General features: G+C 29.8%; 1 protein-coding gene across 1 annotated transcript in view; it reads left to right on the forward strand.

The window, feature by feature from the left end:
• Nucleotides 1–1,462: 1,462 nt before the first annotated feature.
• The window catches only part of GEFmeso (Guanine nucleotide exchange factor in mesoderm), a 307,186-nt gene continuing 294,322 nt past the window's right edge, over nucleotides 1,463–14,326 (forward strand). The window contains exon 1 of the mRNA XM_067048895.1: nucleotides 1,463–1,595. Within this exon, the coding sequence (XP_066904996.1) occupies nucleotides 1,547–1,595 (49 nt within the window). The 5' untranslated portion in view covers nucleotides 1,463–1,546. The remainder of the gene's footprint in view (nucleotides 1,596–14,326) is intronic.

Raw genomic sequence — 14,326 nt, forward strand, 5'->3', positions numbered from 1 at the left:
ATCATTCTTATCAGCTATGACGAAGCCCTGCAAAGTGGGGTAAAACGTTGGTTAGCAGCAAATAGTTTGTTTTTTTTTACAATTTTGGTACCTTTATTGACCACTACCCAGACTATCTTTCTCCAATCTTCTTCATACGGTCAACTATCTTCTTTCAATATTTATAAATAAACAAAGTTTATGAGGTATGGCTTACGGCTGAGCGCCTTTCATTTCAGCCGTCTTCACCAGTACTGGTTCTTTTCGGTAGGCCTATCCCTCCCTTTATGGGATGTCCGAATACAGATTTATTTTTTTATTTAATGAACAAAACCTATGTTTATTTATTTTTATTTTCATCGTTGTTCCACCAAGAGGCCGTTGTAGCCGATGGTATAAAGGCTACGCCTTGTCAAGCTCGAGTCAGAATCCAGTCTGGGCGGGTTGAGCTTATTTCGTACCGCACTCAAGGAATGAATCTCATCCTTCCATTTAGGCTAGAATAGATTCTTAACCTGTAAGATAACCACCTCATATTGCAGAAATGGACAGATAAGGGGAAAAGAAAAAAAAGGTTCTTCCAGCAAAATATTTGTAGATAGGATTATCTAGATATCGTTGTTGATAATATTTGTATAAGAAATTATCTAGAGATGTATATTTTAGAATTTCAAAATGTTCTATGGCACATTTCAGCACTTCATTTATTTCGTTCATTTACTGACTTGTATTAATTTTATTACTCTCACTAGATAAAGTCTATGAGAATGTAGACCACTGTAGCAGTATCCATTTGTCCATAATTTGTAATTATGCATGCCTGGAAGGGACTAATTTACAGCCCTTAGTTTCAAAAATGTACTGGATCGTCTTATTATTTTTTCCTTTTAGAAAATGATCGAAATACGTTGTCTTTTGCAGCTGATGAAAATTTTGAAATCTTATATGTTCTTACACCAAAATATTTCTCTCTCCAAATAGATTAAAGGAACTATTTAGGGAAGTCAAAAAAGTATGCAATATAAATCAGAAATCTAAAAATGCTCTGGAGCGTTTAAAACAACGTATTTTGGCAAATTTTGACTCTTAACTTTCCTATACATGTAAATGTATACCATAGTATGTCCCTGTATTTATCGCCTGCGGATGAGGGAACGCAGATTTACATTGAGATTCTCCTTTAAAACTTAAAAATAACCTTGATTTAACATGTTAAATTAATTTCTCTTCCTGCTACCTGAAAAGAGATGGTTCAGGAACTTCTAGGGACTGCTATCAGGTTCTGGTAGCTCATCCGGTAGTTCGTTCATTTGCTTCAACTAAGTTGTTCAGAGATATCAACGAGAAGATATTCGGAAATAATTCTTGGCTCCTGGAGGATGAGATCGATTGTCGACATACATCGATGTGAAAGTATCGAAGCAGTGGGGGTGTACGATGGAGGGGCGACCGATGGTGGGGATTCAGTAATCGGCCGGCTCCGGGCCAGGTCGGTCGTGTAGTTTTGTTTATTTAATGTTGTTTTGTGATTGACTGTTTGTTGTGTTTGAATATATTTACTACAGCGATGGACGCCTACGACTCGGACAGCTCTCTCACCTGGGAGGATTTTTTTGGTGAGTTTAGTCGTATTATGTATAAATTAAATTGATATGATTTATTAACTATAAACAATCAATATATAGAATTATTTTAATTTAGATTATTTTTCAATAGGACAGCCATTTTATATTCTTGAAGAGAAAATTTATTGGTTGACTTAATTGTTCTGATAAAAGTTTTGGCGATATTATGATTCTAATATAATTTTAGGTTCTAAATACAATGTTCAATGATTACTAATACTAGTATTATACACTAATCATATATATAATCTTAAATCAATTGAAACTCATGCCCATCAAAAGAAATCAGACCTGATAAACAACAGTAAAACATTTTTTTTTTTTTTATGGAGATACTTGATCTCTATCTATAAAATTCAACATAATGACAATAACTGATAATCACGGTTGCTACTGACACATTATCTGTTCTTATATTCCAAATATCACATTATAAAATTGTAATAAGAGAGAAAACTTCATATCGAATCGCAATTCCCCAAGAGCGATGACCTTTATTTTGTTTTTGTTTCTCCAATAGTTGCCGATTTGGTAAAACAACCCAGAAGTCATCCGGTTACAAAGCACTGTTATTAAGGATAAATTTCATAACGCAACGTGCGCCCCGCACACATTTTTAATATTTGATAACGCTACGGGATATATTTAGTTTTAGATAATCTTATCAATTTATTTTACCATTCTGATAGTGTTCAAAACCCAAACTTAGATCCAAGGAACCTCGTTTTACGGTTTATTTACATTTTTTCGGAGCAGATGTTTTCCAGAAGCAATTCAACTCATTTCAAAACCTTCTGTGCTCTACACTCGGTTTTTGTTCAGTACGGACAGAGGTTTCTTTCATATATTATCAAATTATCAGTTGACAATAAGTTTTATTTATAAATAAATTATTATTGAACGTTTAATTTGTTTTTAATATTGAAAAAAAAGAATTTAATTGCGGATATATTTTTCAAAGGTTGATTTAATTTTGTTAATATATCACGATATTTACAGTATTAAAAAAAAAAAACTGAAGAGAATCATTTAGTCGTACGTCTTCTGTTGCTTGGATCGTTGAAGTCACTGCGATAATGAAGTCAATTCAGAATTTTATAGCCCGTACTTCATGTATTGGCTCATATACATAAAATAATTTTATATTCTCATATAGAAAGTATATTATCATTAAAACTTTAATGATTAATTAATGATAAATATTTTAATAATAACTATTATTATCATTAAAAGTTTGAACCAAATAATTGAGGAAAGTTAAAAGTACTTGTCTCAGTTTAGATATATATCATCGCTTAAGCTGTAATATTTCGTCTATAAAAAAAAAAATTAAATATTACAATTTTAATACTAAAAAAATTATAAACAAAATCAACATATATCTCATTCATTGTTTTGTAGGATACCTGTATGTATCTTCTGTTTTCCAGATGTGTGGCGAATAAAGTATTATGTTTATTAATTTAAGTGGTATAATTTTTTTTTTTGGTGTTAAGAGGTAACAAGCTCTCAAGCTTGGGTGACGATTTAAGACTTTAACACTTTCATATTATTCAATATAATAATATAACAACAATATATATATATTCATTATTCATTATCTTCAATTTTTAAACCTTATTAAAAATCAGCTTTATCCCTCAAAACGATTGTCCACGTACCTACCTTTTTATTGTACTGTTACTGCTCCATTTCTATGACTTCCTCAATAAATGGACCACCTAAAAAAAAAAAATCAAAGTAGTTTAACGCTTTCAAAAAAAAAAAAAAAAAAAACCTTCAGTTATAAAAATGAATATATAATAACATATTTATAATTTATTTTATTTTATATTGTCATATTATTTATACTTGTTATTTATAAACAATGCTAAAATTAAATTTAATTTTGTTATGTTCATTTGAAAAATTAGACTTTCATAGGATCACTTTTGAAGAACGAGAAAAACATTTATTTTTAAGTTCTATATATTGCGGTTTTTAAATATTATTATATTTAAGTAACAAAATATTAGATACGTAAAGATACCTCAATGTATAATCTCTGAGAGTGTGTATAAGAACAATTGGTTGTATTTTTTGTTATTTATAAATAGCTCTTTGAGGTATACAAAGGCGCCAATGCTTGTTAAAAAATTACCATTAACACTATCATTGATGCTCGACAAGCATGTACAATTAATCTTCTGGCACAAGCATGCTTGAACGTGCATGTGGTAATTTTATGCCAGTCTAAAAGTTTCACTAGAAATTATGATTTTTTACCATGTACATGCTCAATCATGCTTGTTCTAAAAAGACTGAATACGAATACTTGACAATGTGTAGTGTAACGGAGGAAATATTTGACTATGATTAAATCCTAAAACTATGCAGATGTATAGTCCAGGCTTTTCTTCTTAATCACAAGATTTATCAGATTGTATATATCAAAAATTAACTGTGTTGGAGTTATAATTTTGTTTTAAAATTTTTTTTTTGTTTATTGTCTTCGTGAGTGTACTTTCAAATAAAATTCAGAAAGATTAGTATCTACATAGTATGTAGTAGTAAGTGTCTTTGTAGCATATAGCTAGCACCTGTATGTATATAATAGACTTCTCAAAGCTAACTCTGTTCCACAACAGATGACGTCCAAGCAGGTTAGCGTTCTCGACAAGGTTGGCAAACCAGTTCGTACTTTTGCACCGGTTGTTCTGACAGTAGCTCATTTGATAGCGGCAGTAATTTAAACGGGTTTAGAATACCAAATGAAGTTCTTTTTTATATTTACTTCTAATTTTATCTAATTATATAGTTTACTTATCCAAGTAAAATAAACAGGTTAAATGCTTTTATCTAAAAATAGAAGGAAGGAATGGAATTATTTGAATTCAACATTTTTTATATTAAATTTAATGGTATTAGTCATCAATACCATCTTAATATAATTGGATCGAAGGATTTATTTTTTAAAAAAAAGTGTCATACGATACTAACTACGATTTAGAAAAATTCTACTTAAACGAAATTAAAATAATACTATAATAATTGTAATTTTATTTCTTTAAGAGTTATACACAAGCTACCAAATATCTTTCATTTGTTTCTAATTTTATTTTACGATTCATGTCGTTTTATTTTAATGATCATATCCATTCACACAAGCCATTTTTTGGAATTTAATAAAGTTTTTTTAGAAAATTTGCTCTAGGATACACTATAGCTTTATATTAGCCAGCCGTATTAATGTTCTCTGTTATCATTTCAAAATGGAAATATAATTGTCCTTAGGAGCCGTGACTCTACCTTTAACTGAAGATAATTAAATGCCCTATCTGATCCATTGAAGTTAGTTCTTGGAAGCAGGTCTAGCTTTCTCCACCAGCTCTACCTCTGTTGTGGTATAGGCGACCCTGAGGTCAATGTGAATGTACTAGGGGGGTCCCAGATTATGAAGGCATTTGTGGAAATATTTTTATTTATTAACTTTTATTGAGGATGTAATTTCTATTTAGATTTTATTTGATTGTATATTCCGAGTACGAGAAGGTAAACAAACCACCTTGGCACCTACTATGCAACAGGAAATTTCAGTTCTCTTAATTATTATTTATTAAATACAGCAATCAAACTTTTATTAAATTATAGTTGGGACTAATAACTCATGATAATATGAGATAATGATAATTATGTATATATTGATATAATTGATTGATTTTTGATATTTTCTTCGATTTTGAATCCTTAATGTGCGAGGTAACACCAATGCTTGGGTCGTAGATCTGATTGTGGTTATATATAGCTTTATAAATACTATTACGAACTAAGTTGGCTCTATTCTAATATCCAAAAACATTACCTTTCTGGTGCATTCACTTCTCAATTCTTAAGGAACTGAAAACTTTCCTATATTATTGATCTTCTCACCCTGTGTTTATCGATTCAGCTGTACAAGATCATAATGTACCTATTTGTTCATCTTTCCCATAGCACTGTTCCTCTGAAAAATCCTTAATCGTTCGAGCTACCTCATTTTGGATTTACTTGTCCATAACCTTAACATCAATTGTGTATCCATCTCTTGTATTAATATATAATTTTTTTTATTTTGTTAAATTTCACTTATGGGGTCGGTCAAGTGCTGCTCAAATTGTCCATGGTATTAATGTTAGAGAATCGAGTGTTTCAGAATAAAGATCGATTCTTCATTTCATTTCATTAAATAATCGTTTCTGACCGATTCTTCATTTCATTTCATTAAATAATCGTTTCTGACCGATTTTTAAAAACCTATTGTAGACTATTGCAATAATTATTCAATTTGTTTACCATACTTCCAACAGTAACTCTTGTACTAAGGATTGATATTGTTTTCCTAAGTGTTTTGTATATCTCGTACCAGTGCTGGATTATCCAATAGGCAATATAAATAATTACTTATGGATCCCGTGGCCAATTAAAAAAAAAAATAAATAAATATTTAATTTCATTTCCTATGTTTTAGAATTATTCCGTAAGAACAAGAAATTTCACCTAATTACCTTAAAATATACATACTTTTTTTCTATAAAATAAAACTCTATTACACTGAGATTTCTATATTCAACATTACTAAATATAATTTCAGAACGGCATTATGTCGCCGAATTCTCGTTATAATGCAGCTCGATATACCGTTCTCATAGCAGTAAATAATCATCAAGTAAATAATTTTAAATTAAGATAATGAAGGTTTCACTACGGGAATTCGGAGGTGGGTGGGGTGGAGAAAGGTTACTGTAACTTTACTTTTTAGTAAAAAAAAAAAAAATACTGTTAATTCGTACCTAAATCTACCTCATTCTCCACAGAATAAAATTATAAATATTTAACTAGATTTGCATTACAATTATTGGTATGGCTCAAAGTTGTAAAAATTACCGATTTATGTGGACAAGATTATTTTATAAATCTATCTCCTAGAAAATATTCCGTTTAATTTCTGACTTTGGTTTGAAAAATGTATTCTTCTATGAGGAATTTATAGTGGTTTCGGACTATCCATTATCCAGTCCTCTACAAATTATTATATTAGAAGATGTTGGATCTTATCTATCTTTACGTTCACTTTAAAATTTTCATTATTCGGACATTGTGTATTACACTGTATGAAAGATAACAATCACTCATATTAATTGAGAAAAGCCAATTATTTTTACATTTTCATGTAATTACCTTAATTACTTTATATTTTACATCTTCCTTTACGGTATTTGTCTTGATTATTATCTGTAGTCCTGAAAATGATGATGCTCAGTAGGAAGATGTATGAACTAGATTATGGACGGGAGTCTGTAGAAAGTAAAATAAAGGAGGCTAAGAGTAGTAAAGGCTTTTGTTTGGTTTTTTTTCAAAAGAAAACAAATAAGTTAGAAATATACTTTATTATAATAATTTTTGTTTTTTTTTTCAAAAGAAAACAAATAAGTTAGAAATATACTTTATTATAATAATTTTTGGTTATAAGACATTATGATGTATTACCAGAAAAAAATCCATGAGTTGGGATTAATCCTTAAAGTCTGTTTTGCAAATCCGCGGGTTATGAAGAAGTTGGTGTGACATATCATAATCATGTGATGTCGAATATTTTCGGCAACACGATGTTTACCGAACTAATTTGCGTTCACGAATTTAAATATAATTGCGTTTTCTTAAATATTTTTTCTCTCTTGTCAAATGCATTTTTATTTTAAAAATTGGAGTCAATTCAGCATATTTATTTTTCTATTGTTTATAAGACTTGAACTATCCACAATCTACTCCAAAACCCAAAACCGCAAAGTCACTGTTGCCTTGTGTTGTTCTATATTATTATGTCAGTTACTTTAAATCAGATTAACTTAGCACTTTTGCGTGTTAGGCCTGCCCAACAATCTTAGGAAGGCTTTATATTAATGACTATTTCACTGATCCTTTCCCACCCTCGAGCCCTCCTTAGAGAAGTGTTGATGTTACTCGGGTTACAAGTACCAGAGGATAGAGAGGAGACCACCACCAGAGTCCTATAAAAAGCAGACACCGGTATAAGTGCTATATTCCATATACGATACGACCAAGTTTCCTGCTACATTCCTCTCGAAGGACACCCTCTTCTCGAGTCAGCTGGTGTCTCTTGTACCCACTTTACATGGGTTTAGTCATATATTTAATTATTTAATATTTACAAACATTTTAAACATAGATAAATAGAATTCATAGAAAAATAAAGAAACACGTTATGAAATAAAAACTATTGGAAAATATATTAAATGTAAAAGATTATTTCTGATGTCTGTAATACAATTATATAATAATAATTATAATAATCAATTGAATTGCCTCCTCACTAGAGTTTCTTATTTAACATTGGGCTTAGATGTTTTCGGTCCTATATTGCATTGTTATGATTTAACAAACTAAAAGAACAATTGCACCCAAGAATACTGAGGTAACTTAGGTAAGTAAACTAAATAGTGTTTGCAAGCTTATTTATTTATTTTACTGTATTTTCTATTAAAATTAACTAATTAATTGATTTTTATACAATTGTAGAAATGCTTATTTTAAATATTAAATCATTGAAGCTAAAGAAATAGACACAGGAGAAATATATAAATTGTAAATGTTGTATTTTAATTTTAACTTTAAGATACTAAAACCATATTTACTAAATGTATTATGTAATATACAGTTGTAAATTTCAATAAAGTTATTAAAAAAAAAAACTTTAAGATAGGATTAGTGATCCGAAAAGTTAATAAAAGTCTGTAAAAGATCAGATGTGGTTTCGGAAAATTAAAACTCACAATTCCTTTATTTTAAAAATAAAAGTATGAAACGAGTTATTATTAATTATAATTAATATTTATTTATTCAACTAATATATATTTATTTGGTTCCTTAGTTTAACTAAATAACTGTTTTAATTTTTTATTTTTTAATTCCGTTATATTTTTAATTCTATCTGTTGTTAATTATAATTTTAGAAATCTAAGTTGGTATCACCGGATTTTTTAAGGCTGATGTCATAGATTTTTTAGTTTTAGGGAAATATGTATTTTTAATCAAATAATGTCCGTATTAAAGTTATGTTGAGTGATTCTAGGCTGAAGGTTAAACATTGTTATTAATAAACTTTTTAACATTGTAAAAGTTTATATTTATTCAGTTGTCACGTTTTACAATCGTTAGCATCATTCATTGCTTATTTATTTCGTGTTTAAACTTTAATTTTATGTACAACTAATACCAATACATCAAATTAATCTATTATAAATGCCTTCACTTTATTAATCCACCAAAAGAGTACTTATATGGGCTTACCAATTTTCACTTTAATTTTTTATAGAAGTCTTCACTATAGAAGGCTTAAGTAATAAATAAATGTTTTTTATTTCTAACGTTGGCTTTAGGATTTATATTGGCTTTAGTGTGGTATAATGCTGAAATCTTTTGGCCCGTTAACTTTGTTGTGCATACTTAGCACCTTATATACTTTTATCTCATTTTATTTATTTGTTTGTATTTTTTCCTATGTATAATATATCGTTATTATTATCAACTTTATTAATACTAATTCATTTACTGATATCAATGCATTGTATGTTTTTTAAAATATTTTTTTATCTATTTTTAAAAATCCTGTTATTTTATATTTATCGTTACTAAATTGTATAATTTGTATATTTTTTATTAATATAATCCATAATAAGGCTTGACTGACTGATTATTATATTAAATTTGCTAATATCTGTTTTAAAAATAATATATTTCTAATGTTGATATTGGCAAATACTATAGATACATTAATGAACACATTTTGTTAAATGGTATTTTTAGCCTATATTTCATTTAGGCATTGGTACTCCAAGAACTCGGGTTCGAATCCGGCAGTGTCAGATATTATTTTCTGTTTCACTGTAGCCTTGAGTCAATCCTGTGGGTTTGGGAGCCCTCTGGGATTAAATGAATAAAAATCTGGTGTTCAAGCGTGTTTCTGACTAAATCATCTCCTTGCACAACAGTTGGTCTAGATGCTTCCTTACAAAGTAGTGCACCGCGACCCTTCATGGGTTGAGTTGGTACTGATTTAATTTTTTTTTTCATATTTAATTCAGTTATTTTTAGATTTTTAGATATGCATTCAAGAGTATTCTTTTGTTTTGGGTGTTATCAGTGTTACATGATTTAAATAAATGACATACATATAAACCAACAAGCAATAATTTTTGGCCATTTCTTAGGAAATATGTTGAAATATCTATCCTTGTTAGTAAATAGAAAGAATTGAAAATAATCTACATTTTGATGACCCTAAAGATACATTTCTTCTAAACTAGATGGTTTATTCGAATTCTATCCTACTCCTTATTCGAATCTTCACAAGATATTTGTGATTATTAGTCCTTTGTTTTAAAATAAGATTAGAGAGATTGTTTGAGAAGAATGTTAGGAATCGAGTACACCTTGGGCGTACCTTGCGGGGGGCAGGTTGGGACAGTTATTCCCCTCTAAAAGTAACAAAAAATAATAATTTAATAAAAATTTATTTATTTTTCAAGCAAATACTAATTTTAATAACTAATAAAGCACTGCGACAATTATTTATAATTTTGTTTTCATTTTTTTGTCCTTTTCCGTGCTGAACTGTCACAACCTGTGGCTTGTCCCCCTTCCCCAGTTTTGATCCTAGGTACGCTCTTGGACTACACCCTTCACCATAATATTTGTATCTGATTAATATTTATCGCTATTTATTAGAGAATATTGTGTTATTTAAAAAATTTTAGGTCATTACTTTCTTCAATGGAAAAAAAAAAAAAAATATATATATATATGTTTTAATATTTCTTGGCAGACCTCCTATTTTCGGTTTTTCATTTCAGAGTGACTTATAAAGTGTATTAACGGTTTGTAATAGTCGGATAGTGTTGAATTTATCAATACATGAATGGCAAATGGGGGAGTCACACCTGATGGAAAGTTTCGGATGTTTTTTCGGTTTAACTTAACCCAGCCGGACTCTCACTTATTACTTTCACACGGTCGTACTGAAGGGCACTGGGCTCGATGCATTTGGAAAAGCATCCTTTCTCGTGACTTGGTTCACCTCGCTCAATTTGATTGTTCGCTGACAAACACCCCCAGGCTCCTTCTTGGCTTCCTCTTCCCTCTATTCCATTGGGCAGCTCTCCAACTGTCACCTCTCCAGCATCCAGCCTCTTGTATGCTGCTTTCCCGAGTTTTATAGCAGTCTAATGTTTACTACTAACACAATTAGTTACCTTTCTTTGCTCTAAAATGCTTGTTACATGAGGTAGCCGTACAAAGACTAAATATCGAAAATTATTTTTTTGTTTCGGCCGACTCCTCTTGGAGTCCTATACTGCATATCGAAAATTATATAGACCATACATAAATTACAATCATTGGAATAGGCTATATTTATCAACATTAATGTACTTAATCTACGGGATTGTTTATTGGTTGAAAGGCTAAAAAAAAATGAGATAATGTTCCTCTTGCAAGGATATGAATTAAGTTTGTGTACGTTTCTTACCTTGATATTATTTAAATGATAGGTGGTTATGATATTGATCCAGGTTATTTCTTTATTTTAAAACACGGTCACTCGATCACTATCTATGGGTTTAATTCATTAATTATTTCTTAAGTCAATGAGAGTCCTGAAGGAGATCATGGGATTCTATTGAATTAGTTAATCCTATCCAGCTTGTCTTGAAACAGAGTTTATAATACTTTCTCCATACTCCATACTGACACAATTATTGGTAGCACTTCCGTACATTTACTATCACCTTTCTGCTTGAAACATAAAGCCGGCTACGTACGGGCATTTCTGACAACCGAGACCTCTGAGATTTGTTATCTACGAAGTTTGGAATACCTACCTGTGTGTATGAAGCTGGGGTGAGACGTCAGGTTCCAGATATCTAGTCTGAAGTGCTGGTCGAGACTGAACTCCATGCGCCAAGGGAGGATAGCCAAATAACAAAAAATCGGGTGATAAGAGCGGTGACAGCAAGGAAAACCTTGGCGCGGTAGATTTGCTAGGTACACAGAGGGTTGGGGTACTTTACACATCTCCCTCTGATCTTGCTCACTCTCGCTTGATTATTCTGTGCTCGGTCGGATAAACGCTAACAAGGTAAAACTAAAATTTAAAAAACAAAGAGGAAAAAAAAATTAAAACTTAAGTAAATTAAAAAAAAAAGAGGCAATATAGGACTCCAATGGGAGTCTTGGCCGAAAAAACAAACTAAAATGACTATTTTTTTAAAATATATATTTTATTTTATACCAGATCGGCCTGGTGGGCCTTACATGGTTGATATAACCGTTATATTATATATTTATTTTTTTAACAGTTGATTATGGGAGGGGAGGGGGATATAGTCTCGTACAAAAGACACGCCTAACTATATACAATGTTATTATTAAAAAAAAAAAATAATACAATAAATAGATAAGAATAATGCTTCTTAATAAAAGAGGAAAGTAAAATTAATGACATTTTTTTAACAAAAAATAATGATTTTGGTACACTTAAATAAAACAAACAATTGTCCTCTAATAGTGAAAAGAAACAAGTTAATTTAAAAAAGGGACGAGAGAAGAAAAGAGAAAAAAATAAACAATGAATAAATAAAATGAGTAATAATAATAAGTAAAATAGAGGTAGTGTGACTATGAATTAATTTTGTATTTAATAAAATTTTAGGGCTTCAGTCTTCGGATTGAGGTTGGGTTTCCCAGGTTGTAGGTCACTGCTCCTTTAACTGTCGGCAACTGGGAGTGGAACTTCATGAACCGTTTTTTTTATGTCCTCTATTGACTTCATCTGTAATTCGCGATGCAATTGGCTATTTCTTATGAACCAAGGAGTATTAACTCTTATAAAATGACTAAGTAATGGATGTAGACCTTTCCCTGACAATAAATATTAGAGAAGATAACTTTAAAGTTAATTTTGAAGAGTTTAATATGGAGCAGAGTAAACTATTGAAATATGTTTAATAGGTTATTTACTCCATAGTTGAATTGTTATACTGAGCCAAACTATTGTACTAGGTGATGTAGATTATATTCCTGAATTGGATATAAAAGACATGAAAACATCTCTCCTCACAATTGGCTATCAATTACTGTGGGAGAATTAACTATAGTTTGGTCGGAAGAGAGGGGTGCTGAATAGGATCAGGTGGCTCTTCCTTAGTTCTCTTTAATTAGATTCTCTGCGCAGTCAATATTTCATTAACGTTCGAAGGAACTAATTATCTTAGGGGGTGCTTCATTTATTTGTTTGTTTAAAAATATATTGTTTGAGTTTCTTTTTGTTTTATTTTTTGGTCGTTCTATAGGAAATAGACTGTCGGTTGTGAACTGGGCTAGGGTATTGCCTCTAACATGTATATGTTATAAATTTATTTCTTTAGTTGTTTCCTCACAGGTGTGGATTGTTTTTTTTCCCCTCTACAAAATAATCAAGAGAAATACATATTATACTTTATCATAAAATTGGCTAAGAATTACCAAAACGAGATCACTTAGTAACAACTTTGTGAAAACGATGTCAAACTCTTTTGCATAGAAGTAAACTAAAAGGAGTCCATGGAATAATTGACATAATTTTAATTGTCATAAAAATTTATGTAATGAGTATTTGTAAGTACTTATATCATCGTTTTATATATTAGAACTAAATTCAGATACTTGTATTCCCTACTTCCTTTATAAAGGTAGGAAATGGAAAAAATAAATACAATTTATATCAATACATTAATAAAGTTATAGTAATTGTAGGAAGATGGTGGCGGTCGATAAAAGCACGAAAATAGCTATTTCTTAGTAATCAAAGTTTCGCCTCACTTTGGCTTCATTAGATAGAGCTAGATATAAATATTGTAAGATGTGATAAAACTGTATAACATAATACGTACCTTCTTATATTTATTTGTATTTAACAGGTTTTTTTTACAACTTCATAAGTATATTCATATAGTTAAATCACATCTTACAATGTTTGTATCTTGTATAGCTCTGATGAAGCCATGTCAAAGTGAGACGAAACTATGTTTACTAAGAGTTTTTGTGCTATTTTTGTATCATTCTTAACTGCCACCTGGGTCATCGTCCGTTGATAAATTAAACAGGTAAACAACTGTTCTTATAATAAAATGATATTTAATTTTCTCCAATATTGAACACTTGTATTGAAATAATGCAATCTGCCACACTCCAGGGCAATATTTGTGAAAGCTAGAAGTATTCAATCAAAAAAATATAAAATAATATATACACATCGGAAGTAAGTATTTGTAAATAAATTATAGAAAAATATGAAAAAAAATAAACAAATAAATCATCTTTTCTATTAATAAGTGTGAAATAAAAAAATCGATTATTAAATTTAGTGTAAAAGATTTAGAAACCTTATGCAAAGCTTAAGTCGTATTTAAGTTGGCAATTTCTTAGGATTAGTTGTTTTGTGGCTTCCTGCTTTAGATTTCTTTCTTTCTTCAAGTGCTGGTCGGTTGGTAAATTTTATATATATATAATTTAAGAAATTTTAAATTATAATTTTTGTATTTTTCATTCATTTATTTACTCTTTATCCTCTATATATCATACTGTATATATTATTATATGATGATAATTAAAGATGAATCTTAGATTGGAATTGTAAAATATTTAAATTA

The sequence above is a fragment of the Halyomorpha halys genome, unplaced genomic scaffold (assembly GCF_000696795.3).
Source record: "Halyomorpha halys isolate HHAL.00 unplaced genomic scaffold, Hhal_1.1 Scaffold91.1, whole genome shotgun sequence".
NCBI lineage: Eukaryota > Metazoa > Arthropoda > Insecta > Hemiptera > Pentatomidae > Halyomorpha > Halyomorpha halys.